This window comes from Sesamum indicum, linkage group LG13 (assembly GCF_026168435.1).
Source record: "Sesamum indicum cultivar Baizhima isolate 11 linkage group LG13, ASM2616843v1, whole genome shotgun sequence".
Lineage (NCBI taxonomy): Eukaryota > Viridiplantae > Streptophyta > Magnoliopsida > Lamiales > Pedaliaceae > Sesamum > Sesamum indicum.
In genome coordinates this window covers 18,197,323-18,213,956 of record NC_142669.1, presented here as the reverse complement: position 1 = coordinate 18,213,956, position 16,634 = coordinate 18,197,323, and the positions used below count along the sequence as shown (strand labels likewise).

General features: G+C 28.8%; 2 protein-coding genes across 2 annotated transcripts; both read left to right on the top strand.

Annotated features, from left to right (window-relative positions):
* Positions 1-6,203: 6,203 nt before the first annotated feature.
* LOC105176440 (ras-related protein Rab11D) lies at positions 6,204-9,003 on the top strand. Its single transcript, XM_011099238.3, has 2 exons — positions 6,204-6,581; positions 8,352-9,003. The coding sequence occupies exons 1-2, from the start codon at positions 6,352-6,354 to the stop codon at positions 8,797-8,799; spliced, it is 678 nt and encodes a 225-aa protein (XP_011097540.1). The 5' UTR covers positions 6,204-6,351; the 3' UTR covers positions 8,800-9,003.
* A 5,229-nt stretch (positions 9,004-14,232) lies between these two features.
* Positions 14,233-16,604, top strand: LOC105176439 (Peroxidase superfamily protein). Its single transcript, XM_011099237.3, has 3 exons — positions 14,233-14,522; positions 14,617-14,808; positions 15,806-16,604. Exons 1-3 carry the CDS (start codon positions 14,316-14,318, stop codon positions 16,403-16,405), a joined length of 999 nt encoding a protein of 332 aa, XP_011097539.1. The 5' UTR covers positions 14,233-14,315; the 3' UTR covers positions 16,406-16,604.
* The last annotated feature ends 30 nt before the right edge of the window (positions 16,605-16,634 follow it).

The window sequence follows — 16,634 nt, the reverse complement described above, 5'->3', positions numbered from 1 at the left end:
GAGGGGTGTGTGTGTGTGCATGGTAACAGGCCAGCATTTAATATACAGGTAGGTGTGGATACTGCGGGAGGATTGACCTTTGGATTTATGCTGATTGAAAATTTTAATTTAAATTAAGTTTGATTAAATTTAAATTAATATGACAAATAAAATATAATTATTATATAATTATAGTATAATTCAAGAAAAATAATCAATAATATAATAAGTGTATTATATATAATTCATCATTAATTTAATTTGATCAAATTTAATTCGAACAGAAATATTTCAAAAACTAATGATGGAGGTGAATTCATGTGGAAAACGTTGTACCCAATTCATGATGACGTATATATATATATATTTACTAATTCCGACATGGTGGGACTGAAGGATGGAGACAAACAAAACTTTGTAATGTGTTTGGTTTTCATTTCTTTTTTGGTTTTTCCTTTTTATGATGTGAAAATTATATTGTTGTATGAAAAATTTTTATTTAAATTATATTTGATCGACTTAAATCAATTAAAAAGTAAGTTTGATATACTTGTTATGTGATTGGTCATTTTTTTTAATTATACACTAATCACATTGTAAGTATATTATACTTGTCATATAATTAGTTCAAATTCGACTAAGTTCGATTTAAATTAAAAATTTTCATTTATATTTGGAACATTTTGAATTTTTATATGTTTGTTCGTTTAGTTCAATTCTGTCATGTATAATTACCGACCAAACGAGCACTAAAAATATAGTTTTATTTCTGATGATAATTTTGGAGCAGACTCTATCCTCCAATAATGTCATGCAACTCCCATCCACTCATCTTGGAACTACATCTATGATCATGGGGTTTATTATTCTGTATTTGATTTTATTTTCTTGAAAATATCAAATATTATTTTATTATTTGATTTTTATATATTAGTTATTTTTATACTTTTTTATTTATTATTCAAAATTATAGCAAATAAATAAATAAATATAATTATTCTTTTTAACAATAGTTTTTTAATAATATTTTTTCGAATATCAAACCAAAATACCAAAAAAATAAAAAATAAAAAGATACATTATTTTTATAAAATAAAAACCCCACTCATTTTCAAGAGACAATTCATTTATGGCTCACGTGAATGTTTGATGATTTAATCAAAATAGCCACATAAAATTAGAACAAAGAAAAAAAACGAGAATTGATTCATTTTTATCCATGATTATGACGTGCGATTCATTAACTCATCCAATATTCAAATTTAATGACTAATTCAATATATTGATAGTTTAAATCAATATACTAAACGGAATGTATAAAAAATAGTTGGATGTTTGATTAAAGGAGAGAGATGGAGGAGAAGTAAAACTCAATATACGTGAACATTCTTCAGAGTTCGATTCTGTTTTAATTCAAAATTGAGTAGAAAAGTGAAGTATAAAGCCAAAAAGACAAAACGTATATATTTTATTTTTATTTATTCTATTGTCCATATATCTATAATTTCTCTCCGATTAATTTCTCCTTTCCACTGATAATACCGTACATAATTACTAGATAAAAGACAACAAAATCACTGAAAGAAAATTGCATCGAAGTCACGATGAATATTTTTATTAATAAAAGATATTCTTGTTCTTGTCTGATAAATACTTTTATCAATTTTCTAATACAAAATGAATAGAAGGGTTATTCGGTAAATTATAAAAAATAGTATTTTCTTCTCAATTATTTTTCTCGTATTAAACAAATAGAAATATTTGATATTTACTCTATTTTCAATCATACCAAATAATTTAAAAAAAAAACTATTATTCTTTTTCTCTCCGACTCTTTTTCACTTCCCATTGTCCTTTTATTTTTTTTTTCTTTTATTTAAATCAAACCAACCCTTAATTGCGAGACACAGACAACAGCATTCAAAGCTGCTACATACCAACGTTTAACACACACATGAAAAATGGGAATTGATTGAGAAAGTTGTGTTCGTACATCATGGAATTAATTCTATAAAAATGTACAGAAATAATAAATAATTTTAAAAATAAAATCTAGTGGCATGAATTATGACACGCCATTTTTCAAAAATGTGATTCTCATTTATAGTTGACAATTCAATATCAAAGTGTTGGTGATAGTTAAGTTACTTTTTTGTTTTATAAATATATTGATTGAATCAATACATCAATATGATTAAAAACAGTAACAAAATATAATAATTCACATATAGTGAGACAATATTCATACGTTTCGTGGAACTTAAACCCATGATCTCAATCGTAGCCTAAACCACTGGGCTAAGACATCTCACATAAAGTTAGACAAAATATTCGTTTACGCAGTGGTTCTCAAATCTATGATTTCGGAACTTATTCATAAAACCTTAGCTATAGCCTTACCCACTAGGTTAAGAAATTATCGATTATATATAAAAAAATTCTCGAAATTTTATGTTTAATTACACGTATATTTTTTATTTGTTGTAAAATTACAAGTGTACCTACTGAGGGGGTGCTGATGTAATATTTATGAGAGGGTGTTTGAGCAGGATTTTGCTCCTGAGAATGTGATAGAGTAAACTATAATTACAATTTTAGAGGGTGTATTTATATTTTTTTCTAAATATAGAATAATTGTGTAATTAGACCTAATTTAAGAATTTGTAATTTACCCGTTATCTTTTCTAAAGAAGAATGTTGGAATTTAGAGTTTAAAAAAAAGGGATGAAAAATTAAAATAAATAATAAATTGGGGCGTTCGTAAAAAATGACTTTTTACGAAATTTCTATTGAAAAAAAAAATATTTTAATCCAAATTTGTTAAAAAAATAAGTTTGTAAAGACAGTAAAATAGTATAAGATTATGTTAGATTTATTTACAAGAGAAAAAAAATAGAAAAATAAAAGAAGAAGAAAATTTATCTAAGTACTCTATTTCTGACTTAAAAATGTTTTTCTAAAGTTTGATAGTTTTTTGTTTTTTGTTTTGTTTTTAGCAATTCGATTGTAATTATGTAATTGGTTTCAATCATTGACAACTAATAAGCACCTTCTACTAAAATGTTACTCACAATTATTACAATTAATGATCATCTACCTTATTAGAGTATAGCCATAATTACACTTCCATCTTTTGAGGTTTGGTATAATTACAGATAGATTTTTTGTGATTTAAAAAAATTATATCTAGCACCCTTGAAGTTTGCTCCTTAGTTAAAAGTAATCGAACTTGCTGATATTAATAAAAAAATAAAATAAAAATATATATTAACCCTCTATTGACTTATTACTGATTTATTGCAGGTCAAATAAATCTTTATGCGTCTTGATGCGTTAATGCATGTGATGAGGTGTATTTTCACCATTATAAGGGCAGTCTAGTTCTAAAAAATTATTTGACTTGCAATTATGAAATCATGTTGTCCAAATTCAATTGCCCCCGAATTTCCAGTCACTTTCGGCATTCATTTAATTTTGTTTTTTAAAAAATACATGGATGTGATGGAAATAAACTGTAAATAAAATACCTTTAACATTGGAAGAGTAAATAAATTTAAAATTAATAATATGATATATCTTCTTAAATTTAAAAAAAAAAAATCGAGGGAATGAAACTAAATATACATAATTATATACTATCTTAAAACCTGCCACTTGAAATGAAATAAATAATTTTATTTATTTATTCTCTAAATTAATTTGTAGAAATTTAATTTTGGATTTCCTGACGAAATTAAAGAAATATTTATGTAACTTTTCTTCTGAAAAACAACTTTCTGTATAATGTGAAACATTGCAATGGTTATGAATCGTTATGTAATTTAAATATTGCAATGACTTCGAAAAAAATTCGAAATGTCTATCAATACTAAGTATCAAAATGATAGATTTCGTCCCTGGATTATGTATTCACATTCATATGTGTCATATATGATTTTGATATAAGTCCTCGAAATTGCTATTCTAGAAGTGAATTGTCATATTAGCACGTTATAGTGGGGTCAGTTATCACTTTAAGGAAAGTATATGTTGTTCACATTTCAAGTATAAATTCTTTTGGGATAATTATATTTACACCCGTTGATCTATGGTTTGTTTGCATAAACCACCCATATCTTTAGATAATTACACATACACCAACCAAATGTCAATACCACACACAAAAACCACCCCATACTTTTCTGAAAAATTACAAACACACTCCTTAAAAATATTAGCATCATTTCACAAACTACCCTTATTTTTTTGATGTCATGGGTAGTTTCTGTAATTATGCAAAAGACAAAAGTGGTTTGTGTAAATAAACTAACAATTAGGGTGTATAAATGTTATTATCCCAATTATTTTTGCTTCTTTCTTATTCTTTTATTTTCTTAACACAATTAAATAAACAGCATACCCACTATTAGTGGTCCAAATAACTACATCTGTAGTCTTGAACTTACGACCTCTTAGTTGTGATATATCAAACCTCACCACTCGGACAAGGAATCATTGATCAACATTTATTTACCATCCTCAAAGTATACATATTATTGTAAACACTTCAATAATATCTAAAATGTACGCAAAATGTTCAACGCTAGTAGAATCGTTAATATTGTCTTTATAACTATAAAAAATATCATCTGAAATTCTTTGGGCACTTTTACCTCCTAAATGCTTACACACATGTTTGTGTAGATATATACACTTGCACCCAAAAAAATCAAGCAAAATTACCCAAAAATAAAGCTAGTTGCATCAGAAAATCAGATAATGCAGTGGTTAAGGTCGAACATTGTTAACACACAATATGTAGATTTGAATCCTTGCTAAGATGTGTAGTGGAGCAAAATGTACGTTCTGACCTTTGTACTATTTTTCATATGATTAGGCCTTAATTCTTTATGATAATAGGTTAATAATAAAGATTTTAGCCGACACACATAACGATGGTGCTATTTTTTCAGAAAAATAGATCAAGTAGCCATCTCAATATTTTAATTTCGACATAAAAACATCCAACTCATTAATTCTCAAAATTTCTCATAGTGCTAAAAATAAAATCATACACACACACACACATATATATATATAAATAATTATGAATTTATGGAGGAATTTTATTTCAATTTTTATTTTCAATTTCTAGTATTTTTTGTGGATGGAAATATTTTATTGAATTTTGAACAGAAAATGAAAATATTTTTAGATTGTATGCTTTCGAACCTAGATTTATAGGCATGCTATGGAAATGTGTTTAGATTTAATTTGTTATATAGGTATTCTGTAAATATTGGCATGTTCATAATAATATGTTATGTCATGTCACGTCCTCTTTTATTAATCAAAGATAGGAACGTTGTTTTCAGGAGACTATTGTGCAAATTGTTACTAAAAAAAGTGCATTTTCAATGAGATTAGACTAAATAAACAAGCTTTTAGAATTCGAAATAATATAAAATTAAAAATTAATATTTGAAAATTCAATGGGCCACATTTATTCTCAAGTTCAAGCAGCCCAGCCCAAGTGATCTCGTGGGCCTTTTTCTCTATTGAGAAACGAAACAATACTATACTAGGCCCATTTCTTTAATGCCAGTGGCCCAGATTTTGCCATAATTAATTCAACTAATTATTTTGATTTTTTTTAAATATATTGATATTTCTAAATAAATTAACATATTATTACAACATTCAATATCTTATAATATTTCTAAATCACCAACAACACCAAATAAGAAAACAACATACCAACATCTTCAAAATAAATAAATAAACAATATATATTATTAAATGAATTATATAATACCAAAATACTAAATATCATGATAAATATTAGGATTTAACATAATTTATTTTATTTCAAATAAGTTAATACAAATAATGCATTTAACTACTTTTTATTATTTATATTTCTAATATAAATTGGATTATACAAAATTCTTTGAAAACTTATATATAATATTATAATTTTAATTATAATATATTACATATGAATAAATAAATAATAATAAAATATTAAAGAATAAATAAATCGGGTCGGATTCGGGACGAATCAATACAGAACCCATAACTCGTCTCGAACCTAAACCTAAATCTAAACCCGCCCCAAAAACCCGCTAAAACCCACTTGTCTCGGCCCAATTGCCTTCCCAAAGTCCAAAGTCAAACTTAGTTAAAATTTTCCAAAGTGGAAATATAATTTAAATATTTTTGGTAAGAATAAATAGGAGCTGATTTGGAGTCTTACAAAGATCTGCTCAGAGTCCTCTGTTGCCGTCTCTTACGCGTCCTTGTCCCAATTCTTCCTCATTCAAACACAGAATCCCTCATAGGAATCAATAGCAAGAAAGTGTGATTTTGGTTGTTTTGTGGGTGTGGATTGAAATGGCAAGCGGTGGTTATGGTGACGCGAGCCAGAAAATAGACTACGTTTTCAAGGTGGTTCTGATCGGGGACTCCGCCGTCGGTAAATCCCAAATACTCTCCCGCTTCGCCCGCAACGAGTTCAGCTTGGACTCCAAAGCCACGATTGGCGTCGAGTTCCAGACCCGCACTCTCGTTATTCAGCACAAGTCGGTTAAAGCTCAGATCTGGGACACTGCTGGGCAAGAGAGGTGCGTATTTTGTATTTATTGATGAATGTTTGTATATGTGACGATTTACTTCTGCGCATTGAGTTGTTGTTTATTCTGAGTTCTTTGTCTGTTGTGAATTGAAACGTTTTCTATGGCTGATCTTGGTTGGATTCATTTGCTTTGCTGATGTTATACTAGTCTTACCTCTGTGTGTTTTAGTTGATTGGGAATGTTCTTGAAGGGCTGGAAATGAACGATACAATTATTCCATTGATACTCGATTTGATGCGATGTATCGTATGTCATTTGAGTTTTATTGTTCACTACAAGTTGGAGCACACTCCGTAGATGTCCGTAACTTGAATTTTTATTATATATATTTAATTGAATTAAAAAAAATGAATAATTGATCGACATTGATTAAAAAAAATGAACTTTATTGTGCAAAAATAGAAAACTGTTGATGGAACGATTCAATTAAAGTAGGTAGTTATTTGTTAAAAAGTAAGTAAAGGTATTTTAGGCAATGTACATTTTGTCTACTAAAGAAGCTACTCTAACACGTCGAGCCTTAACATATAGTATCGTATAGATTAAGCAATGAGAAGACTCGGAAGAGCTTGAAAAAGCTTGTTTGGTTAAAGAATAGAAGTTTGATTCGTGTTAGTCTTGATTAAAGTTCAACTCAGTAGTAAGGAAACTAAATTCAAAATCCATTTTAAGCTTGATCAATATTCAACTCAATCTTGGATAGTGCTTCATTTGGCTGAGTTTACGCCCCTATCAGATCAAGGGTCGGTCGAGCTGTTTGATTAACTGTCATGAGGAGTTTTATGTTTTACTTGTTTGGTTTGTTTATCATTCTTGTGATTATAGTTAAAACTAGATTTATGGCATAAATTTCGGGTGATGAAGCAAAAATTTAGTTTGCCAGATGCGGAACTCAGACTTGATTCTCAAGTTTTGTGGTGAACAGATTATTGTTGATACCAAATCAAATACGGTCCATTCAACTAATTTTATGAAGTGATAACACCAAGCCTACTTGAATATTTCTTGGTACTATTGTTTCTCTATGATAGTTAGCTCAATTGGAATTTAATGGAGATTTACCAAAGTGGGATTAGCAATATATTGGCACAAGGGAGTAAATTTTCTCAATTTCCAAGTACAGTGAGCACTAATTTCATTTCCTTTTCACTGTCTCTGGCATATATATGCTGTTGTCATCGCACCACAGTTTTTGTGGCCTCCCTTAAATTTCATCGAATAGACATTATTCTGAAGCAATTTTCTCAAACAGGGTCTCTCTTGGTCATTTTTCTTTATCATGCTTAATAAAGTAAAATCTGTAGGATTTTTTTTTTTTTGGTATCATGGTCATGGATTTTTGACTCATACACCAACAATGTCATGTTTTCCATAACTTGAATTCTATTTTCCTTGAATGTTTCGATGTTCTAATGAAATATATTGTAATTTATGTAACAAAAACTTGAATATTACTCAATGGATAAGGATGTTTATTGTTGAATGGGCGATGACAACATGAATGACCGGATAAATCACGCCATGAAATAGTTGGGCTTCTTTCTTGTTGTAAATTGAATTCATAGCTTGTGTTACTTTCTTAGTTTCCCATAATTTATTTTTCAGATAGGAGTTAATATAAGTTGGTAAATATTTCGATCTGTAGGTTTTTCTAAATTTGGCTTGGATCATGAGGCTATACCACATGTTCTGTATGTATTTGTTCCTTACTTTCTGGGTTTTTTTGACTTATTGTAAATCACTATTCTCAAAAAACAGATATAGAGCTGTCACTAGTGCATATTACAGAGGCGCCGTGGGGGCAATGTTGGTTTATGACATAACAAAACGTACGACCTTTGACCACATACCCCGTTGGTTAGACGAGTTGCGTGCTCATGCGGACAAAAACATTGTAATAATTCTCATCGGAAACAAAACTGATCTTGGAGACCAGCGAGCTGTGCCCACCGAGGATGCCAAGGAATTTGCTCAAAAGGAAGGGTTGTTCTTCTTAGAGACTTCGGCGTTGGAAGCAACAAACGTCGAGGAGGCATTCTTGACGGTCTTGACAGAGATCTTTAACATCGTGAACAGGAAAAATCTTGCGGCGGGAGAAGATCAAGCAAACGGCAACCCTGCTTCTTTAGCTGGTAAGAAAATCCTGGTACCTGGCCCAGCCCAAGTAATCCCAGAAAAGAACAGGATGTGCTGTAGATCATCTTGATTTCTTTCAACATAGATTTGAATTTATGGATCTAGTGTACTAGGATGCTGGTGGTAATTCTTTGAACAAGTGGTGTATTCAGTTGTAAATCGATTCTTGCAGTTTTCTGGGTTAAAAGGTGAAGATTTGTGTTGTGGTTTCGATTCGAAGAAACAGAAGAAACTAAAATTCATTAATTTCATCATCTATGTTTTCTCTTTGTAATCTCTTTGTTTATTTATATTAATCTGTCTCTTGTCCCTCTTTATTTTATCCTTGTTAAGGTTCTAACGGGATTAAATGCATAAAACCTCTTGAATTTTGAAAATTCAGCTAAAAATTCCTTCATATTTACCTTTAACTTATTGGAGTTGGATATCTGGCCCAATCTGACCTAATTAGTTACTTATTATTATTTATACTATATATAAAGTGAGATAACTTTTTTGGTATCTCACTTAATTTTGATATGTCATTTATTTTAAAAATGTTAGATTAATTAATTGATTAATTTTTAACTTCTTCATTTATCATGGTTTTTCATAAAAACCTTTTGGTGGTTATATTCTTTCATGCAATTTATTTAATTTTCCTACATTATTTATTATCTTTATTTGCCAATTTTTTTATAAATCAAAATATTTATATTAATTTATTACCTTAATTGGTATACTTAAGTTCTCTTTTCTAAACTACAAAAACTAATAATATAATTTATAATAAATATTTCATTTTGATTCATGTTTAAAAATTATACACGTACATAAAATGTGTCACTTTTACTAATTATTATTATTGGCCCTTGATAATCAATGCAAAAATATTTGAAAAGACACACATATTTATGTTAATAAGTAGTTTGCACTCCACATTTGAATGTGCATAAGTAAGGTATTTATTTGTTAAGAAGTACAAAATACTCCAAATATGCTCTATGTCATTTGGTGAGTATATAAGAAAAATAAGCATTAAATCAATTGCAAGTTTCCACAATTTTGTTGGTAAAGTTAATATGAAAACACATCCAACATCAAGTTTTTGGAAAACTTTTTATTTTTGGTGAAAGGTTGCTACATTACCCATAAATATATACTTTTATGCGTACAAGTAATCTCATTACTTTGACAATAAATAAAAGGGTAAATTACAATGTCATCCGTTAGGTTTGACATAAATACAAATACTTTTCGTTTTTTAAAAATATATAATATATTTCTGATACTTGATGAAATTATGTAATTCTTAGATGGATGGTGTGGAACTATCAACTTTGTCCTTATTGAATTTTTTTATTTTTTAAAAAAAAATAGATGGAAAAATTTGAAAAATTATTTAAAAAAAAAACGTTCCACTTAGTTCATAAAATATTCAAAAAATTTTAAAAATAAATAAATAAAATTATAATTCATAGTCCACAAGGGCATTTTTAGTCAGCTCACTGTAAAAAATGAATGAAAATCTAAAGAAGACTAAGGATTGAGCTAAATATTAGACGGTCATTAAAATAAGTGGAGTATTGGGAATTTTCAAACAACAAGAGGGTATTTATAATTATGTCAAATTTAAAGAGAATTCGTTGTAATTTACCCTAAATAAAATGATTTTTAAAAAAAAAATAACTATATTTCATCTCTTTCACTTCAAAAATAGAAAACGCACCATTGCTATAGAGAAACGGGTTTTTCACGTCCTAATAATCTAAAATAGAAAACCATCTTTTTTTTTTTTAAGAGCTAATTTTTTGTGCACGCAGTTCCCACGTACATATAAAAAAATTTTAATGTGAGATGATAAGAAAAAATATTGTTAAAAAAATAAATTATAATAAATATGAAAAAGTAAAGTAAGAGAAAAATATGAAGCAGAGGATGGTTAAAAGGAAAAAATATATATAATGTGAAGATCCAAGGTCTTTTCCAAACCCGTATGGATTGAGGCGCCCGCTCCACTTGCCATCACCAATATTAATTCCACAATTTTATTTTAGTGTAAATTACAACAAGCTCCCTTGATATTTAGCATAATTATAATTTTTTTTTTATTATTTTAAATATTATTAATACTCTTGATGGTTGATGAAATTATATAATTCTCGAATGGAGGGCCTGAAATTATCAATTTTGCCCTTGTTATTTTTTTTAAATAAAAATTATAAAAAAAATCAGGGAAGGTGGATGGAAAAGACTAAAAAATTATAAAGAAAATTATCCACTTAATCTGCAAAAAATAGTCTTTCAAATTTTAGATCAATTATTTTTATGAGTTTTAAGTAATTTTAAATAAAAAATCTTTCACACCTTTCAAAACTAGGTTTTGTCCTAATATTAATTAATAGATACCCTATAATATTCTTATATATTTTCTCGTGAAGTTCTTTTTTAATTAAAAAAAAGTATAATTTTTTTCTTTCTATCCTTTGAGTAATTTTTTATTTTATTATATTTATGACTATTTTGTCATGATTTTTTTATGCGTACGTAATTATTATTGATTTTGTTTGAGAGGTCCTATCGCAAAAATTATAGTATCTAATATCAATGATAAATAAAATAAGATTTTTAAATTAATAAATTTATATATTCTTTAAATCATAAAATTTATATTAATCTATTCAAATGTTATTGACTCAATTAGACGTCGGATTCATTTAAATTAATAATTTTTGTGAGTGAATTGATAATCATATAAATATGATTAAGTTGGTATTTATAATTTAATATAATTGACAATAATTTATGCTATATTTGTGCTACGTATATATAAATGTCTTTGTCCAGTTTATTTATCTTTAAAGATTTTTTGACTTATTTACTTATCGGGTAAATTTTATTCTTAATATTTTAAATTATATATTTAAAATTATTTTGCCAAGTTCGGTTTTTAGTGAATAACTTTAAAATCTCGAAGAAAATGTATACCCCACCTGAATTCATGTTGACATAATCTGTAGTACTGTTTTAATTTATTTTTTTTAATGTAAATTGGATAAAGAGATTTTTATTTTAATACGTTTATTAGAAAATATAAAAAATAATTTTTATGATAATATAAATTAAAATTAATAAATACGACTCATTAAAATAATGATAACAGTCGATACCAAATTAATTTCAAATAATTCTAATGGGTTCAGATTTTTATATAAATATAAAAAATATATCTCATTTCAAATTCAAGTTGACATTTATAATATCTTTTAAATTTATTTTCCGATTTAATTTGAATAAGAGAATATTTTTTTTTTATTTGAGGTTTTCTCAAAAAAATAATATTTTTGATAATATAAAATAAAAATTGTTATCGTGTGGAACGCAGGGCGCAAATGAGAAATGTGGACCACATAAGAGAAACGGAAATTGTACCCTTTTTAGCCACTGAAATATCTCTGGAACTGAAGAAAGTGAAGGCAAAGTACAAAACGCCTTTCAAGCTGAAAAAGTAGGGAAACGCAGCTTTCATACTCAATTGGGGGAATGCATTTACAAAATAAATAAATTAAATCAAACAAAAATTACGATAACCTCTTTTGAAATTTATTATAATTATAAATTACTTTTTATTTTTTAAAAAAATTATCAATATCTTTTAATTTTAATATCTATCAATAATTAGCCTATTTCTTTAGTTTTACGTTCGGTTTTCATTCATTTTTTATGAAAATAACCAAAATACCCTTGTAAACTATAAATTATAATTTTACTTATTTTTTAGAAAATTTTGGGTGGATAGTTTTTTTATAACTTTTTAAAATTTTTAATTTCGTCCATTCAATTTTTTTTTATTTTTTTTTAAAATATAATAAGGGTAAAATTTACAATTCTAAACCTCCATTCAAAAAATTAAATAATCTTTTCTAAAGAAAAATATGAGTATTTATACTTTTTTAAATAATGATGAAATATTCATAATTATACCAAATTTGAAAGAAAACTCATCGCAATGTACCATAAAAGTAAAAAGTAGAGGAAGGATTGTTAAGAACTGCTTTGTATCTTTCTTTTGTTTTTGGACCCCTTCAAATTGTGAACGTACGTAGAAAGTATGAAAAGAAGTAATTGTAAGATACAAAATTTATGTTGTTGGGACGCTTATTTAAAATCGATTTTTACCAAGATAATTTTGTATAAGTTATAATAAAATATTACCTATCAACTGTTTCATGTCAAATTAAAATAGTAAGAAATTACTAAAAATTAGATCCACGGCCATTAAACTTAAATGTAATATTAGAACAGTTTTCACGATCCTAAAAAGATATATGTGAGCTAAACTAGTAGGTACCGTGTTTGCGTTCCACATATACCTTATGAATTTTATTTTATTTTTAATTTTAATGTGAATTGATTATAATAATCAATATATCTATAATCAATTTAAATAATATTTTATAGAGTTAATTATATTTTGCTATTCAAATTATAACTGTTTTTACATTTTGACATCTATTTTTTTTTTATGTCAACTTACCATCTCAACTTTATAAAACTTTATACTTTGTCAGTTAACCACAATGGGTGGTGTTGTCAATTTTCAATGCATAAATTGAAGACCAAAGTCTCTGAGTTAGAGTTCAATAATGGATGACAGTAGAAGAAAAAAGGTGGGGCAAGTTGGTTGAAAAAGCAGGGAATAACATGACAAAATCCCCATCATCCACATTTGCATTTCATCATCACCCCCAACATGCACCCTATCCTCCCACAACCACCTCCTCTTTCTCAATTTTAGTTTCACATTCTTCCCATTGGTCTAGGATCTTCTATCACACATTTTTGTATTTCGTACAAATATTATATTTATGTATTACTGTATTTGAATTCGTGTTAAATTTTAATTTAATTTAAATATATTTTTAAATTTAAAAAAGAACACGTATCAATCACTTATTAATGTAACACTAATATATAATACAAAAGTGATAAGAAAATCCATAGCTTTGTGCTTTTTGCCCCCACCCAGTATTAATTAGGGATAATTGCATCTATATCCCATAATTTTTAGTTTATTTACATAAATTATTCTTATCTTTTAGAACATTACACATACGCCCACCAGAACATTAACATTATTTATACAAACAAACCATGTTATTTTCGAAAAATTATAGATATATATCCCTTAAGAATATTCAAATCATTATACAGACGATCCCTGCTTTTTGGTTGTTGGGGTGATTTCTATAATTATGCAAAAGATGGATAGTTAATGCAAATAGATCATATATTAGGGGTGCAAATGTAAATATCCCTTGTTAACTAAACAAAATTTATATAAAAAATAACAATAAAAATTCCCATTAAAATATTTTGGACTCAAAATTTCTCTGGTTGAAATATTTAAATACAAACTATATTTTGTATTTCAAAAAAGAATATTTCATTAATGAAATGAAGTATTAATTTAAAATAAAGAATCTAAACTGCAAAATAACCCCAACTTTCCCACTACGTACAAAAGAACTCAAAAAGCACATATAAGAATTCAACACCTTTTCTGTGCCATTTCAGTGACGCATCCACAAAACACTGCTGAAAATAATGCCCCCCACCACACTCCTCCTCTCCCTCCTCCTCAGCTCCACCATCGCCGCCGCAGCACCGCCGCCTCTCCGTCCGGAATTCTACTCTGAAACTTGCCCGGAAGCCGAATCCATCGTCCGGGATGTCCTCCGGCGGGCCATGGCAAGAGAAACCAGAAGCGCTGCGTCCGTCATGCGGTTGCAGTTCCATGATTGCTTAGTCAACGTAAAATCAAGAACAAAGAAAAAAAAACGTAATTCTAGTTTGCGTTGATTCTTTTGTTGGGATTTTGTTGATATTTTTTTGGGTTTTGGGGCAGGGGTGTGATGGTTCGTTGTTGCTGGACGACACGGCGACGATGGTGGGAGAGAAATCAGCGTTGTCGAATGTAGATTCGTTGAGATCATATGAAGTTATTGATGAGGCTAAGGAAGCAGTGGAGAGGGCCTGTCCGGGAGTTGTCTCTTGTGCTGATGTTGTGATCATGGCTGCCAGAGATGCTGTTCTTCTGGTGAGCTTCATTTTCTCACCTTCGTCCGTGTGTGTTTGTTTGTTTTTTATTTTGTCACCTTTTTCTTCCCTTCTTTTTTTTTTTTTTTTTTGGTCACTACTATTTTGTCTGTTAAAAATACAATATTTATGTATACATATTTATATATAAAAAAGAGATGATTTGACAATGAACCGCAATTTTTTTCTCCCACATTCGAACATCAAACCTACACCATTTATTTTAAATATTTTAAATTACCTAAAAACACAAATCTAAACATACCATGTATCACTAACACACACTTATTTATCTCTATTGTTCTCTCTTTATCTCCAAAACACCAAAATAAAATTTTCAAAACATAAATCCAAACACTGTATAGGTTTCTTGAGGCTTTCCAATTCAATTTCTTATTGTAATTCCTTATGCATCGTTTATTCCACTTTACATATATACACTATCTGTATAAAAAATTTCTTAAATAAATAATGACATAATATTTATACATATAGCACGTATATGTAAAATGGAACAAGAAACGCAAAAAAAATTGAAATTCAATCCAGCTTTACAGTTAAGGCTATGGTCACATTGTTATTTATAAGTAGATTTTGTCGTAATGTTTTCATCACAACCCTCATGGACACAAGCATCTTGTTTGACGTGTGGGAAATTCCAACACAAATCTATTGTTTTCGGATCTGTATCAGTTATATGCAAGTATAATATAGTTATCGTGTAATTGATTTAAAGTTTAAAAAAAATGATAAATTATATGATAAGTATATCAAACTTGCTCTATAATTAATTCAATTATGCCAAACCTAATTTGTAAAGATTTGTTTGAAGTGTATAACAGAAGATATTACACAAAGGCATAAAAGAATACATGGGCTGGTATATTTCCTCTACCTTTGTAGCCTAAGAAAGAAGGGATGTTTCTTTTTTCTTTTTATTTTTTATTTTTTTTATTTGTTTATTTTCCACAATCTTATTATGTGCTTCGTTGAACCAGAGTGGAGGACCAAACTGGGAAGTGAAACTAGGAAGGAAAGATAGCCTGTCAGCCAGCCAAGAAGCTTCAAATGACATAATGCCAAGCCCAAGAGCCAATGCAACTTACCTCACAAACCTCTTCAGCAAATTCAATCTTACTATCAAAGACTTAGTTGCACTTTCAGGCTCCCACTCCATAGGCAAAGCAAGGTGCTTCTCTATAGTCTTCAGGCTGTACAACCAGTCGGGCTCCGGCCGACCGGACCCCACCATCGAGCCCAGATATAGGGAGAAGCTAAATAAGCTCTGCCCACTTGGGGGGGACGAAGAAGTCACAGGAGACCTGGATGCAACACCGGAGAGATTCGACAATCAGTACTACAAAGACTTGGTGAACGGGCGGGGATTCTTGAATTCTGATCAAACGTTGTTTACGTCTCCTGAGACTAGAGAGTATGTGATGATGTTCAGCAAGAATCAGACTAAGTTCTTTAGAGCATTTGTTGAAGGGATGGTTAAGTTGGGGGATTTGCAGTCGGGGCTCCCAGGAGAGATCAGGAGGAACTGCAGGGTGGTTAATAGCCGATGGCCAGAGGTGCTGCTGGAGACTGGACGTTGAATAGACAATTGGTGTTAGTATTGGAAACATAGGTAAATTAAACTATGATAATATATGGAGAAAATTTATGGGCATCTGCTTGTAGATAGGTGATTGAACAAGTTTTAATCAATCTATGTCAATAATATGATGTAAAAGGTCTATGAAAATATCTTATACCTTAAGATTTCAGTTGGTAAGCACTATAGCTTATGTTCAATATTCATCTACAGAAAGCTGAAAACAAATC

Excerpts from the sequence above, each read along its gene's own strand:
- LOC105176440 (XM_011099238.3), top strand. The coding sequence starts at position 6,352 with ATGGCAAGCGGTGGTTATGGTGACGCGAGCCAGAAAATAGACTACGTT. Across the intron at positions 6,582-8,351 it reads GACACTGCTGGGCAAGAGAG|ATATAGAGCTGTCACTAGTG; the intron begins GTGCGTATTTTG and ends CTCAAAAAACAG.
- LOC105176439 (XM_011099237.3), top strand. The coding sequence starts at position 14,316 with ATGCCCCCCACCACACTCCTCCTCTCCCTCCTCCTCAGCTCCACCATC. Across the intron at positions 14,523-14,616 it reads TCCATGATTGCTTAGTCAAC|GGGTGTGATGGTTCGTTGTT; the intron begins GTAAAATCAAGA and ends GTTTTGGGGCAG. Across the intron at positions 14,809-15,805 it reads CCAGAGATGCTGTTCTTCTG|AGTGGAGGACCAAACTGGGA; the intron begins GTGAGCTTCATT and ends TCGTTGAACCAG.